The sequence below is a fragment of the Xyrauchen texanus genome, chromosome 49 (genome assembly GCF_025860055.1).
Source record: "Xyrauchen texanus isolate HMW12.3.18 chromosome 49, RBS_HiC_50CHRs, whole genome shotgun sequence".
NCBI classification, from domain to species: Eukaryota; Metazoa; Chordata; class Actinopteri; order Cypriniformes; family Catostomidae; genus Xyrauchen; species Xyrauchen texanus.
Genome location: NC_068324.1, coordinates 8510328 through 8527595, shown reverse-complemented (window position 1 = coordinate 8527595; position 17268 = coordinate 8510328). Strand labels below are relative to the sequence as shown.

Below are 17268 nucleotides of genomic sequence, written 5' to 3'. Positions count from 1 at the left end.
TTAAAAGCAAAGTCAGAAATACAACTTGTAGGCTTGTGCAGAAATTCTCAACTCTGATTTTGCCAAGATGCAGGGATATGATGTCACACAAGCTAGTCGACACTCTGGAGATATACAAAGTAAGTGATAAACATTCACTTTATTAAGTAATATCGATAAATGAGTTTGTTTCTACATTACATGATATTAAAACACATGCCTGCAGAAAAAGTGTATAAACATGGTAAATTATAATCTCTTGATAATCGTACACCTGAAGCACAAATGCGTTGTTTATCAGTTGGGTTGCTAGGAGACATTTCTAATGAGAGTCAAATCCCCTTCTAAGCTAACTTGAGCGTTGCAGTTCCAAATATCTTTAAATGTACGTCCTGCCACTGCTTGATAGCAGCCCTTTTGTGACACCCAGGGATCAAGTATCTTTGGTTGACTCATGGGATGACGTGATTTCTTCTCGACCTCCTTGCTCTCCATTGTCCACATCAGCCTGGTCTACCTCCACAGGTCATTGTTCACCAGTATTTAGTTCTTTTTTTAAACCTCTTCTCAATTTCAGTGTTAAACTGAGAGTCTCATCATTATTCATGGATGGGACTTGTGCTTACTTCTCCCCTCAGTGGTGCCGACCTTGACCAACAGCAGCTCATGCGTGACTAACATGAACATGCCTGAAGACTGAATATAAATAATACTAACTTTCATAAAAATTTTTCCCATACAATAATGGTGAATCCACAGAATGAAGTGTTCCACAGAGTGGCCAACCACAACATCCTGAACGTGTACATCCAACCCAACAGGACTGTAAATATATCTGCTTGTTTCTTAAGGATACAACGTTAGTGTTTAGACCATGATTTTCTGCAGCGTTGTTGAAGGCGTATTTCATTAAATTAAGTGCTACACAGAATGTAACTTCATGTTCTAGCAAGAGAATATTTAGCACAAGACGGGGCACTTGAATGGGAGAAACTGGAACACCCAATATGGCAGATGTAGAAAAGGAAGTACCGCTTTACAGGTAAAAGAGCCAATCACCTTTTAGAGACATCACTTGTCAATCCATTTTAGAATGCGCATTGGCTGGACCAGCCTGAAATCAAGCTGCTTCATTTTAGCATGATTTGAGCTAAAGAAGCACGTTATGATGCATGGTTGTCAGATTTAATTGCTGATTTTACATTTTTTCTTTTATCATAATCTTGACCAACAGTCAGTTTCCCAATCCAAGTAGATAGGACCTGTTCTTTTATGCCTCTTATCCATTGAAAGTAGCTACCCAGGAGCATTCCAAAGATGGATGCCAAGTGGATTTACTTGCCTTGAAAGCGACTTTGTCTTAGCCCAACAGAAGCATGTAAGGGGTTAAGGCACTGTCATTTGATGGTTTGTTTCCCAAGAGTAAAAATGTATTCTACTGTAACATGTCCATGAAGTTGATATGTCTGGTGGTGTGACTTACATGTGTTTGTCACTCTGCAGGACTATATAAAATTAATTAATGATGGTGATTAAAAATTGTGAAAAACTAAAGAAATGGTACAGATGGTCACATTCCCTTATACATTCATGTTATTTTTTTAGCCTAAAATCTTAATCTTGATAAAAGAAGTCATGTGTACTTTATTCGTATTTTTTATTTGATATATTTTTTATGATATCATTAAAAAATCATGGACAAAGGAAATATTGCTGGGAAAATGCCTAATGCCTGGAGCTTGGAAAGTCCAATTGGTTTTAATTGTGATATGCAGCATAATTTTATCTTTAAGCAATATACTCCTAAACCATCTACCAAATGTTATGAGTCATACTTTTCAGTCTGTTGCCACCATTATGTATACCTGCAGACATTTTGGACTGATGCTTTTGGGTGCCTACTTGTCCTCTTCTCAATGCAATATTTGGCTTGTAGGTTGACTAAAGTGAAATGAAAATGAGGCTTAGATGTAAATGCAACACCTTGCCTGTCACTCCATGTTCTAACATTTGATAAAGTGGCTTGTGTAATAGCCTTGCATAACTTATGACGAACCCAGTGGTCATACTTGGAGGTGAAAGGAATTTTTGTTCAGTTTGGATATGATAACTTAAATCCAAAACACCAAGTTTTATGTGAGGATGGCTGGATGAAGGAACCAAATAGACCCTTTAGGGGTAAAAACTGGAGCCATTTTTTGAGAAAAAAAGGGACTATCAATGACAACGTGGAGTATGTCCCCATTTTATTGTTTTGTGAGATGAGGTTGTAAAGGTATTTTTTGCATTGTATGTTGAGTGGTTTTTCAGTTAATACTGTACTTTTAGTTCAGTGGCCTCATTCTTAGAAGATGACTCATTGATTGCATGTCTAGCTTGAGTTAATGGAAAGTTCGATCAGCTAGTAAGAATGATTCATATCATCAGTGTTTCATATCTTAAGTGTCTCTTCCTTCACAAAAAGGCTTAAGTTAAACTATCCTTGCCTTTTAAGGAAATACTAGTATTGATTTCAGAACATTCCTCAAAAAAGTTTTGGGGCTATGTGTTGCCAGACTTTTCATTTTTGCCATAAGGTCTTTTCAACTCGACAGATTATTGTGGCCAAGAACTGCCAATTTAGACAGAAAGAGATCATCTGACTATCTTGAAAACGATTAACCACAGTTTTTGTAGTTGCATGATGTTATTAGAGAGGGTAAAAATGAAATCGACAATTATAGACTGGAGTACAAAAAACATAATAGTGGCGTAGCAGTCCATGTCCACAAACAGCTATAAAGAAAACACAGGAAAAATAATGAATGGAAATGTGTGAAGACTTTATGATCAGAATTTCAGTTTGCCTTAAAAAATAAGTACCGATTTTCACACACATAAAGCAGATTAAACAGTTCTACTCGTGGATATCTAGTTTACTTAGTTGATCTAAAAGAGAAACCTCACCATTGAAGCAGACAATTCATACTAATGTTTGCTATAGCGCCCCCTTGTGGCAAAGATGAGAATGCAATGTGTACTTGTATTGCGATATTCGGTATGCAACAAAGCACAACATCGAATTTGCGTAGCTGGAAGCGTCTGCTTTCACATACGTGCATAGATTGTCCTTTGGGGCCCAAGGCGAGCCAATTAGCTCATATCTTGTAATGTTTTCCTTGACATTTTTTGTGAATTGCATCAGAAAGTCACTCAACACACTTGTGGGTGTTCCTTTGAGACTTAAGCAAGTCTTCCATTGACTTATTGTATTTTAGTGTATTTATTCCTTGTTTAAACACAAACCATTTTTTGTATGTTTTTACAACAAAAATACTTTATTTATAGTATTAGCTAACTTGGCTGGATTAAACTGCAGGCCAACGGCTAATGTAAGAGTTTGACCAAGCATGACTGTAAAATAAACTTCCTGCTCAAGAGGACACCTGATCCCTGGCTTCCTGTCCTACAACCTGACTCCCTGTTAGCTCACGTTCAGAAAACATCTTCCCCATGAAAAATTCAGGCCTGGCTGGCCGTACCACAGCTTGTGATGTCTGGTCAACAAGGATGATTGCCCCACCTGCCCTTTGTCAATGCAAAGATGATATAATCCCATAGGCAAAGGAACCATGACAAAGCACAAGTTCGTAAAACTGCACTATTAGTGTTCTATAACTGTAGTATATGGGACTTTTCTGAATCATGCAAATTTTGTGATATAGACAGGTTGCCTTCGTCTATTATAAGACTGTTGTATGCAACCTTTAAGATGGTACTTTGCCTCAATGTACAATTAAATGGTTTAAAATTTGTCTTCTGGTCTTTCTTTCTTTCTTTCTTTTAGCCCTTTTTATTTATTTTTTTTGTCAAATACCCTTTAATACGTTTTTACTTATAACATTTGTATTTTTATGTGGTTTAATTATTAGATGTCAAAAGTTATTTAATTTTTTATTTTTTATTTTTTAGTTTAAATACTTTCTCCTATTACAATGCAGAGACAACTATATGTAAGAAAAATGTATGTTGCTTTCTTTCTGGCACAATAAAAACTTTCTTCTGTATGTTTAGCTCTCCCAATCAGCCTGACCTAGTATCTCAAACAATAGTGTGAGATTGGGGTGGGACTATTTGTTTGTCCAACAAATGATGGATGGAGGAGTGTTTGACATTTGGTGATTAGGTCACTTTTAAAAGTAAAGCAGCACTATTTGAAATTGCAATCTATTTGACTGACCCAACTGGCAATGATTGTTGGCTTAATCAATGGCTTGGACTGTTTGTGGGCGGGACTACCTGTTTGGTTGCACAATGAAAGACAAAGGGAGTGTTTAAAACTTGTTTGTAAACAGTAATACATTTTTGTAAATCTGTTTGCTGCCACTAGTGGCACTTTATTACAAATTTCACCTTTAAAGTTTTGAACATTCTCATGACGTATTCCCCAAAGACAAATCAATTAAACAGCATTTGTGCATTCTTATTATGCTCTTTTCATGTTTCAATAAAAGCAATTGCAGGATTTCCCATTTGTTCTATGCTCTATTCCAATTATCTTTTGTAATTGGCAATGATGTGCATGTGTCTTGTTTGGGGGCTAAAAATAGACCGTAAACCCATGGTGATATTGAAACGTGACTAATCTGGAAAACTTTGTACAAGTAGGCTTAGTCTATAGAGCTGACTCTGTGTTAATGATTATTTGTATTTAATCACAGGAACTCTACTCAACTTTTTTAGTCATAACTGTTTTTTTTTATTGAAAAGTTTCTCAAATCCAGATAAATAATAAATCAATGTCTTAACAATGGTGACACACATAAGCTGTGCTGCAGTTTTAGTTTCAACACAGTAATGCACACCAGAAGTGAAGTTTCAATCATGCCTCTTAAAGAGAAGGAACCTTGTGACCCCCAGTTTCACACAGAAACAAACAAACAAATAGCTGTTCCACTCTGATGAAGACTTTCCACTGGTTTAATTACAGATAGAAGCATGCAAAACAGTTTGACCCTACTGGAATCAAGTCCAAACAAGTTCACTAATATGAAGAACAAACAAAAGAACACACACACACACACACACACACACACACACACACACACACACACACACACACACACACACACACACACACACACACACACACACACACACACACACACACACACACACACACATATATATATATATATATATATATATATATATACAGTATATATTCTGTATATAAAATCCTTTACTGACATTATAAATTATCTTTGTAAAGGTGCCGGCACTCAAGACATGTAAAGATCTACTGAACTTTCTTCCCGTCATGAGAATTAAAACAGATTCGTTGCAAGTTTGGTTGCACCAAAGTCTTCCCAACAAAAGAATCCAACATGTAGGCAAGTAGAGTGTCTCGATCCCTCACTTTATGTCTTCTGTGGAGAGGGAGGTTTAGCTCCATTCCCCAATCTGTAAACTCCCACAGGGTTAAAGCTGGTGGGAGGTTTTAGAGAAGCTGGGCGCTTAACTCACTCTTTTAATATTGTTGCTACGTCTACGCCGAAAGCAGGCAGGCAAGCAACGCTTCTCCGACTTGATCATAGGTGAGCTGGGAGTGACCATCGGAGAGCCTTGCTTTCTTTAAACAAGAAACACAGAAGGCAAAGTCAAACTAGAGTTGAGAACACATTACATTATTAGATTCTTTCAGCTATACATAGATTTGTTTACTCGGTTAATTGCCGTGGATTGAGAACAGATTCTGCAGAATGTCATCAAAATGGTGTTCTTTCTTATACACACATAAAAAACAGTAACAGTTTTCTTCCCTCCATAATCTAGCCATACATTCTCTAGAACATTACTTCAAAGTATTCATTCATTATTCTCAAAACTGCCCCCATCACCCTCCCGGAATCTATACCCCTGTCAGTATGACACTTACAATGGAATTGAATGGGATCAATCCAAAAACTTTCAAATTCACACTGTTTAAAAAGTTCAGCCACAAGACGGCAACATTAAACGTGTTAACATGATTTTAGTGTGATAAAATAACTTACTAACCTTATGTTATCTCCAATATTACAACTTTGTTGCCTAATAAGGTTTTGTCACATTAAATGCATGTTAAAATGTATAATGTTTACATCTTTTGGCTATACATTTGAAATGTGTGTGTTTGAATGTTTATGGAGTGGCCCTATTCACTTCCATTGTAAACAAACTGGGTCAAACCAAGGGACGAGATGCCAATAATTCTATAGATTGAGTTGAACTTGTATTGATCTGGAATATTCCTTTTAAGGGACTGTTAGGACTCTGTTGTAGAGTTTTTTTTGGGTGTACTGAGGACGGGAAAGCGTTGGCTAAATTAAAGTGTTACCTGGCGGCTGCAGCTGCAGCTGCTGCTTCTTTGTTGCGCACCTGACGCATTATACGCAGCATGTGACAAATCTGCCGCAACGTCATCTTCGGAGTGTGGCAGGCCAGACGGGGCCTCGGGGCCCCTCGGGGGCCTCTATAACGGAAAAGGGACATGCAATCGCCACCATACCCCCTCCCAAAGAGCTGAACACTACTGCTTCCATAGCAGGAGGCACACTGAAAGAAAAACAGAGACAAAGAGATATTTAAGATATTAAAATGTGTTGTACAAGTGTTATTATAGGACTGCTACAAGATTGTTCACAAGTGCTGGAGACCGTTCATATGATTTAACCAGGTGATAACAAATCTGTCACCAAGCCACTAGTTTCCAACCCCTTCTAACCAAGTAGACGATTAATTAACTACATTCTAAGAAACCAAAGCCTTGAAACACACACACTCACACAGACCCTATACAACAAGCTTCAAGATACACAGTTTCCTTTACTTGACACCTGATCGGCCCCCAAGCACAGACATGATACATCCACACTAAAAGCATTGACAGAACTTGACCCAGTCTATAACTAAAAAGCTCACACTATTTGAACTGAGAAAAAGATTAATTATGTTAAGTGATCTAAGTCATTCTTTGATGTCATTACTAGCATCAGCACTACAGACTCTATTGAATTCTACAGCAGTCCATGTTTGAATTGTTACAATTGTTAGATTTTGAAAATCTCTCAACCTTTGCCAACCTACAAGTGTTTTACAGAAAGATCTAAACTGGTGTATGACTAATCTTAAAAAATATATTCCTAAAATAAATACATTTTGGTGTGCAGAATGAATATTAAGTCTTCTTTAACATAAGATTGCTTCTCCTAAACCATCAATTATTAAATTTCAATCTTGTGTGAAGTCATCTTCAATTCTCAGAAAATAGTAACCAGCTCATCTAAACTCTACAAAAAGCATAAATTAACAGAGCATCCGAACTCTAAAACTTACCGGCACAACGGTTGCCATGGTAACCAACTCAGTAATTTTCGTACCAGGGATTCTGCACAAATATGTGCAAATTTTGCCTGCCTGCACTGAACATGCAATTCTTATACCTGTTGTCTTCCCAGGTGGCACACGATGGGACCAATTACATGAGACCAAATGGCCCAGCCCTGCCCTCTAACTGTGACATCACCAGGTGATGTCACTCCATCTTCTCAGCCACTGCCCCAAACTGGACCCAACAATGGGCAGAGAGAGTGTCTCGCATTTCAGCTTCTCAGCAGCAGTGACATGCAGTTAATTATCATGCCACCTTTTGTCTCTGGTGGGTAAATTTAGAATCTCATAGGAGGGGACAAAGGATCATTCAAAGAACAATGAGTTCAATGAAATAGCTGATGCACTCCTGGGAGAGAAGCTTTGTATAGCCTACAAGCAGTGCGTTACCCACAGTGAGGCTGCCATAATGAAGGTGGTTGTGGGTTACGTGTTTGTTTATTAAAGTATTCACCTCATAGATGAATATTTATAAATTCTGAGAAATTTCATATAAATAACATGAAACTGATCTTCATTGTTAATGAAAAATCTTAATTGATTAGTGAAATCGTCTCAACAAAAACAAATAATAATAATAAATTCTACTTGCATAGCAGCTTTCATACATACAGTAAAATGCAGCTCATGTTGATCCAAAAAAGAAGAGAAATTTACAAAATAAAGTGCTTAACATATATTAACCCTTTAATGCATACCTCAACTCTTCTGTGACCTGGGACCTCATTCCATCCTTTGTACCTCATCCATTTTTTTTTTAGTATTCATCAATGTTTCACTTATGAATAGGGTAACAAAAAATGGCAAAATTGCAAAAAACATATATATATATATATATATATATATATATATATATTTATAACTGCTTAATTACCAAAGGTTTTTTTTGTCATTAAAGACCTGAGATATGTAATAGTGTCCCTTTATTTTTTGCATTTCCATAAATCATATTTGTATTATTATTTCATATCTATATTTTAATTATTATATTTAAGTTTACTATCACAGTATATATATATATTTCTTTGCTATAGTTCTATATTCATACAAATAACGACTATATCACGTCGATGTGACAATTGTGAATTATCAGTATTCCATTTGTGTACACATACATATTATGTATGTCATTTCTTTCTCAAGGTGGCGCTGATGTTTCAGTGATTGACTTGATTTACATTTTACATCGTTATTTGATGAAGAAGCAACACGTAAGCAAACTAGAGCAAGTGTAACACACTAACAGTATGATTTGTCTATTGTCATTTGGGTGTACTACTCAAATTATTTTTAGTTGTGTAACTATTTAGACACAAAAAGTGCCTGAGAAAAAATACTTGTTCAATTTTGGCAACATTTATTTAAAAAAATGGCTTCATCTGTCCTCTTATGGTTTACACAGTTTTCGACATGATTAGCTTTAGAAGACCTTGAAGTACAACTTGGAACATTGTGAAGGGCAATCAAGTCATTCAAAGGTAAAAACAACAACAACAACAACAACAACAACAACAGTATAAGGACTTTAAAATGAATCCCATATTTAACAGGCAAATGAGCTAAAACAGGCATAATGTGGTTTCCTTGATCTTGTAAGCACTCTAGGTCCAGCATTTTGCATCCGTTTATCTGTACAAGGCAAGCCAGTTTAATGTGCAATAGCAATCGATTAAAATGGCACCAACAAAACAGGCCATATCTGTGCTGGCATACAACTGCACAAACACAAACTTCAGGGACAACCAGAGCTTTGCAGCCTAGTCTTGCTGTCAGTTTTCACATAAAACCCATGATTGTTTTACTGAACCTCAAAGACAGGCCTTACCAGCCATGCAAGATATAGCAAGTCAAACAGAAACCAGAAACAACGTGCAAGGCATTGTTTAGAAATGTAAGACAAAGGGGTTTGTTTTATCTGTAACCATCAAAATGTGTGTGGCTGGAAAGTATTGTTTTATATTGAAGTAATAATTAAGCTAATATGTCTACCCTAATCTACATAAACTTAGATTAATGCTGGTTAACTTTATTTAAAGTGTTTTGTTTAGTACATTATTTGATCAAACAAATTGGACCCGAGTTCTCTGTAAACGCTACTCTCTTTATCTCTTCTGAAGCTATACATTTGTATGGCTTGGTATCATAAAACACGAGGTGGCAATAAACCTCTTAGTAACCAACAGAGCAAACTTTGACACCCACTTACAGTCTTAATGTTTAACTGCTCCTCCCATTATTCTGACGATAACACTGATATCTTCCTAACTTAGTTTCTTAATAAATGTAATTTTATCAATACTTTTATTTTGAGACTAATGTATGATCCCAAGTATTACAGTTATAGTTGTATTTCTAATTGAGAATTTGAAAAAAAAAAATTATGTTATTAAATATAAATATGTTTTACAAAAACAATCTATATTAAAATCTGTGTAATTCTTTTTTTTATTTGTTCAACCTGTTTGTTTACGTTACAATACTGCCCCCCTGAGACGAAACTGAAATTCCCTTCATTGAAACTAACGGAGCCCCAACACTGGAAGAGCTGAATTGCCATTGAAGGTTAAAATGATGGATTTATTTTTTATTATTATTTTTTTACGGATTTTCTTATTGAAAAGTTAAAGAATAGCTATTTACTGTAGGTTTCAGATGTCACTTAAATAAATAATAATAATAAAAGATTATTCAGATTATTCAAAACATTTTTAGAAAAATCTTAAAACTGACCGGAGTAAATCAAGAGACCAATCACTTTTTGATGTTTCTGTTTCTTCATTTCTTTCTCTCTGTGTTTATTTAACGTGTGAGTGTGTGTGTGATGTCACAATGCATTGAAAAAGAAGCTTGGACATCAGAAAGTGTTCCTCGTGCAAAATAACCGTAAAAATAAACAATAGCACATTTAATCGAGCCATTAAATCTCATATACATATTCCAACAGCTAATTTGGGCCTAAAATAATCACAGCAATTAAATCACACCAACTTTCCACAATATGTTTCTCAACATGCGGGTGATGCCAAATATCTGGTTATTCCGTGTTAAAAAAAATAAATAAATAAAAAAAAGTATATATATATATATATATATATATATATATATATATATATATATATATATATATATATATATATATATATATATATATTTTTACAGTATATATATTTTACACGGAATAACCAGATATTTGGCATATATATAAAAATAACTACATTTTATATAACCTACAGTCAGCAGATATGAACAGCTTTCAAAATGGTAATTTTAATACTGCCCCTTTCTTTTGGCTTTTCAAGAAAGAAATCTGGGGAAGAAAAGGCAAAAGAAAGGAGGAGTATTAAAATTGCCATTTTTGTTTAGCTCTAGTCACAAAAATAGTTTTATAAATATCTGCGTCTGAAATGAAGTAAATCAAAGCCAAAAAAATAACCTCCAAAATGAATAAACGATCCAAAGACAAAGTCACGTCTCACAGTGCCATACGCTATTGACAGTCCATCTGAGAGACTCGTCCTTTGTGCAAACACTAGAGGGTTGGGTTATATCACCTACAACACCCACAAGGAAGAAGTACAAAGCGCATGTATCCATGGTTTACTTGAGGAGTCAACATTTAGCATAAATGAAATAAATAAATACAAAAATAATAATAATAAAAAAAGAATGTCAACTTTAACAAAAATAATAATAATAAAGAACGTTTGGACACGCTTGCAACAAATGTAACAGGTGCTCAGATAAATAGTGACTACGTCATGCATCATTAATGACATGCTAATGAGCAGGCTGGCTATGAACTCCGCTCAGGTTCTAAGTCGAAAGTCAGTAGTTGAAGTCCACAATCACGGCATAAATTTAGTGGGGGTCCCACCTGCGTGCCTATCACTCTTACGTTCTCTATACTCTTGAGGACACCCCTAAATGAAAAATAATATGTCGCCTTCGATGTCCCCTCGCTTTTTCTCAGAAAAGGAGATAGCCACGCATTGCACCAAGGATTCGTGCTGGGTGTTGTTAGGGACGCGGGTGTACGATGTGACGGGGTTCCTACGGATGCACCCGGGCGGTGAGGCGCTTATTCTCCGCCGCTCAGGCAAGGACATCAGCCTCGAGATTGAAGGACCCCCGCACCGACACTCGGAGAACGCCCGGAGGTGGATGGAGCAGTACTACATCGGGCAAATCGACAGAGACAGCACAGATGAGGACACGGAGGTACGTCCTGAAACAGCTGAATAAAGTCACTCAAATGGTCTCAAGTACAAGTTTGAGAAAGCTAACACTATGAGAGGGCACGTCTCAAGAAGATCTCATACTTCTTTTTTTTTTTTTTTTTCTTCTTTCAGGAACTACATTACTCAACACAAACAGATAGTTTTCATTGAATTTTAAATGTAAATTGTTTTGAATTTTTTTTAATTCAAATGACGCGCTTATTTAAAAGAATCGAACGTTTTTCAAATTAAATGAGGCGCGTTCCAACGTTCGAAACCGTTAGAGTGCCTCAATGGCACCCAAAACCTCTGTCTTGGGAGACAAGTTACAAGGTTTTGAAACCTTTCGATCATACTTTGTCTAAATAATCATAATGAAAGAGATGATATTTGGACATCATGTCAGCAGGTGGATGTTCTACTGAGGGCTCTTGTTATATAAACAAGCCTTCTGTCCCTGTTTGCCTCTCATCTGTCACTCCCAAAGGAACAGGTGGGAGAAGGAGCAGTTTTTTCTCCAACTCCAGCTTTTAGTACTTATTATTATTATTTTATTAGGCTATCATTTTTATTCATACCTTGCCATGTATACAAAGTTGCTACTTTGCCTGTAATAAACATTTATATAAGGCATTTACCAATCAGCAAGGTGGATATTCAAGAGGTGTAAATGAGTGTGTATTTGTATGAGAGAGTGTGAAAAAGACAAGCAAACCGGTCTGTCTTGTATAAGCAGTGACATATTAAGACATTACCAACAACACAGTAGCTAAACAAATACATTTTTCACGCCACTTCAGGTTTCATTATGTAATGTCAGCATTTGAGAGGGGTCCTGTGAAGTATCATATCAGTAAATGGTCACTTCTGAATGAGATCTAGACTAACTCTTTCCCTGCTAGCATTGTAAGCTATTTCAACCATACAATTTACAGAAAATAGAGAAATGTATATCCCTCTTTTCCATGGAACACAGAAGTTATGACAGCCTCAGTCACCATTCTGTTTCAGTGCTTGTTTCTTTTAGCATGTTTGTTTTAAAGCAGGACAGTTGTTTTTGTGGGGACGAATTAGATTCCAAATTGGTCAAATGCTTGGTTAAATTCTGCTGAATTTAATAATGTAATTTGTTGTCTATAAAGCATTTATGTTATCTCTGAGCCATCCCTCCTAAAACATGTTAAATTTGTATCTTACAAGCTATGAGCAGTGTAAAGATCAGTGTCTGATCCCTTTAATAGTGAGGACTTGGCTCCCCACCACTCAACACAAGGGCTCAGTCTGAAGAGACTTCTCTACTTTATATTTCCACACTGTTAATCTTTAGTGTTTCGCAAGCAAGTTTTAACACTGCTGTTGAAATCTCAGGTGATTAAAAGGGCTGTAGTACAGAGTAAATCTTATTATTTTGTTTTAATGATTTGAAAGTTGTTTGATTTTGAGAGTTGTTTGAATGGACGGTCACACAAAATAACATTTCTTATTAAATTGGTTAATGATACAATTCTGTATTTGCATTTAGTAATTGAGTTACCAGTGGCTGTTAAATATTTTTCAGTCCCAGACTCCCCGATGTCTTTATTTTGGAATGCAACCCGATCTCTTGATAAGTCATAATAATTATTAATAATTGAGCTCATACTAAAACATACAACTTTTATCCCATAGAGATAATTACACAAACCAACAAGCAATGTTAATATGATTTTTCCAAAGTTTAACCCCTAACCCAAACCTAAACCTAAACCATGATTTGAATAGGAAAATACCTTTTTGTGTACGACTTTGAATAAAAGCGTCTGCTAAACGAATAAATGTAAATGTAGGTTAAATGAAAACATAGAAGTTTGGAATGATATGAGGGAAGTGTATTACAGGTTATCAGCCATTTGTATTACATAAATATAGAATAAGTTACCAAATTTATTCACAGACATTTCATTTTTTTAAAATAAAGTGAATAGGTGGCTAGCTAAAATTTGATGTCTGTATTATACCAGTTTGAAATTCTGTTTGTTGATTGTTTGTTCTCTAGGGGAATAAAAGTTATACCTTCTTATACAAGCCAAATCATGAAATATCTTATAATTTTGCCATCTCGTACAAATTATTACAAGTTGTCATGAGACTATATCAGATGTTAAACAAAATTAGAAACGTGAATCTTTTAATTTTTCCTTAATTTTCAGCTGAGTGACCAATTTTATCTCAAGGATTTTATTTGGGGATTTCTAATATTTTTAGACCTTAGGCCTATTAATATGTGGTTGTACCTGGCAGAAATTCTCAAGAAATGGCACTTAACATAACTTTTCATTGCACTATTATGGTAATTGCAAAGAAATGCTATTTTTACAAGATGTTTCCATACACTTTTGGAAAGTATTGAAGTGAATTTAAGTGATTTTTGAAAATCTTAATTTCTTGATGGGATGAAATAAGAGCCATTTCACATCAATAATTTGATTTCCATGCTCGCATTTTGATCATACCAAACTGTAGTTATTTCCCTTGTAGATCATTTTAGACGATACAGACTTTTCAAACAGAAGCCAGCCCTAAACCAGCTTGGAGACACGAGTTCAATAACATTTTACTATTCTGATCATGTTTTTTGTTACTCTTTATTACTCAGCTTTTGAACCAACAACCCCTACTTAAGATATTGATTGTTGTTTGCTCCAACTAAGAAAAAAGTGTGACTCATGATATTAACCACATATTCCTATTTAACTCTAAAATACTGACATGCTATAAAGTTTTGAACTTGGAAGTATTCATAGTATTAATGGCTATGACATTGCAAGGGCAAACTCAAGAAGACTTAGTCAACCAACAAAAACAAATAAAGAAAACTGGGGGGGATCATTTCTTGCTCTGGTTTCTTATTGATCACTTGTAAAACCAGCTGAACCTGTTGGTATGGTGTGGGGGCTGCAGTCCCGGTTGCTAATGGCTTCTATTTGTGCATATCTAGTGAGGGGATGACAAAGCGATGAACCGTTAGGGGGTGTGTTGACAGTGATGTAATGATGAAATGGTACCAGGCAGTTCTTCTTCCTGTGTAAACGAGATAAATGGATTAATGAAGTGATGCATTGGGGGCGGGGGTAGCTCAGGAAGTAAAGACGCTGACTACCACACATGGAGTCACAAGTTTGAATCCAGGGCATGCTGAGTGACTCCAGTCAGGCTTCCTAAGCAACCAATTGGCCCAGAATTGGGCTTTCCAAATTGGGGAGAAAAGGTTAAAATTAAAAAAGAAGTGATGCATGAATGTCTAGGTAATTAGTAGTTAGGTCTACATGTACATATATTGTTATATGTTCTTCAATGACATGTGGTATTGTCAATAGTGTTTTAATATATTATTTGTGAAGAGTTTACTAAAACCAGAAGCTCTCCCATGTGAAATCATATCCTGGTTTGTTGCGTTGTCCGAAACAAATGTGTGTGCTCAAAGACTAGTGTGACTGCCCCTTCAGTTTAAAGTCAGCTAATATCAACAATATTAACCATATTTACTTTTTTAATTCACATTCCTGGACTTATTGTTTACAAATAAATGTGCATTATTCAAAGATAAAAATGTGAGTCTTTGTTGTTCCATCTCTGAACAAGTTTCCTTTTTGGCTGATGTCAGCCAGATTGCTTAACTTTCAACCAATGGGCGCTGGTCGTGTTTAAGAAAGTCTCTGTCCAAAGAAAACTCTGCTTTGGTAACCCACTTTTCAGGATCCAGTTAATTTCAAGTCCTGCTCTATATTTTTTCTCATTGAATATCCAGTTTCTCTCTGACACTTTACTGAAGTAAAATAAATGGGTTGGGGATTGCGTTTCATGTTGGCTTTAAAACATTTTACCTTTAAATGGCTTTTTTTCTTTTAAGATTTCCCTGGGCTTGTTATTTGTATATATGTTTTTCAGCTTAAAAGTTGGTCCAGTCCAATAGCGTGCACCATTCTGTTTATGGTTGTCCTGCATGCCCTCAGGGAAGATGTTAAGTACACACTCTTGTACCTTTTGTCTTTTTTGTCCAATTTTCAAATACTTTTATGTTTCTTCAAATCAAAGTTCATAATGTTGCGATTCACCTCACCATGGAATATTTCCTTTCTGAGGATATGAATGTAAGTTCTCCTTCAATGGACTATTTGTTTTCCATTGCCTCAGCCACGAAGGAGCGTGCCAACCTTCACCAAGATCCATCTTTGTTGTGAATGCTCAATACAGTGAAATTCCATGAAGACTTTACTTATTATTGTCTCATGGTTGAGCTAGGACCTCATGTTGGATCAATAATAATCTTTGTATGCCTACGACAAAAGACGCTGAACAGGTATCCTCTGGTGTGGGAAATGTTTATTGCGGACTGCTATGCTGACAGACACCCTCTGTACTTAGTGTTCCAGTGTTATCAAACCTCTTTAGCTTGTAACCCTCCATTCTCTCCCCAAGGAGACTGTGTCAGACAGGTGGATTACACCTTGGGACTAGGTGAAAGGCTTTGGGATAGTACAGGGATGAGGCCAAGGTCCAATTGGATGACAGATTCAGAGGGGACAAAGGGAGAGATTGAGTACAGCCTTGCTGATAGATTATAACTTACTACAAATGCAGATGGTTCAGCCACCATTGGTTCCCAAGGTAAGTAAGGTTTGCTTGCTAATTAATTGCATCAAGCCATTGGTTGGCCCCAAGAGAGGAGCATGCTGGGTACAAGAGTCACCTGTAGCCATGACTCTGGGTGGAGCCTTGGGACCCAGGAAAGGTCTCACTGTCTACTATAGCAAAACCCAGGCACGATATGGTTGGTTGTGCCTTCTCGCCTACAACCAGCTATTTGTTACCCTTAACATTGTCAGTGAATTGAGGTAAAATAGGGGAAGCTGGTATCAGATGTTTGTTATTATGCTGTTTTAAACCCGTATAACTTCTCTGGAACACAAAAATACATGTTTGGCAGAATGACAGTCTCAGTCACCATTTAGATATTTTATGGAAAAAATATGCAATGAAAGTCAATGAGACTCAACATGAGGGTGAGCAAGTTATGACAGAATTTTCATATTTAGTGGACTATCCCTTTATGAAACTGTTCAGAAAAGGAAACTTGACCATGGGTGCTTGACACTGACCAAGTGAGTGTTCACTCCTCTGAGCTGCACTGAGCTTTGTTTCAAGCTGTGCTTCAGCCTAATTGAACCGCCTATATCACAAAACATAGTGTATGTGTGTGCTGAACCAGTGTAATTCATAGAAACTCTGTTTAAATTGTGGGTTAGCAAAGATAAAGGATTGATTGTACTAAAGCTGACACCAAGGAAGTTCAGCAGGTATAAAGATTCTGCAACGAGAACCAACCTACATATTGTTTTGACTTTGATTACTATATTGAAAATTATTAAAAGCCATTTATGTTTTTTATATTGGTAGTTACAACAGTGGATCATAATTTAAATAATTGCATTTTATTTCTGGTTTCTTAAGATGTCTGTTGATTTTAAACTCCATCACAGATCTTACAACCAGAAATCTGAACAATGTGTTAAATAAAGCTTCTCAAAGATAATATCCAAAACTAGTTTTACCTGTGGTGGTTATATAAAAAAAAAAAAAAAAAAAACAGGTAGTGCAATTCTTCAAGTAACCTGATAAAGGA

At 36.0% G+C, this 17268-nt stretch overlaps 1 protein-coding gene across 1 annotated transcript in view; it reads left to right on the top strand.

Annotated features, from left to right (window-relative positions):
* Nucleotides 1-11192: 11192 nt before the first annotated feature.
* The window catches only part of LOC127640476 (fatty acid 2-hydroxylase-like), a 35100-nt gene continuing 29024 nt past the window's right edge, over nucleotides 11193-17268 (top strand). The window contains exon 1 of the mRNA XM_052123073.1: nucleotides 11193-11607. Within this exon, the coding sequence (XP_051979033.1) occupies nucleotides 11314-11607 (294 nt within the window). The 5' untranslated portion in view covers nucleotides 11193-11313. The remainder of the gene's footprint in view (nucleotides 11608-17268) is intronic.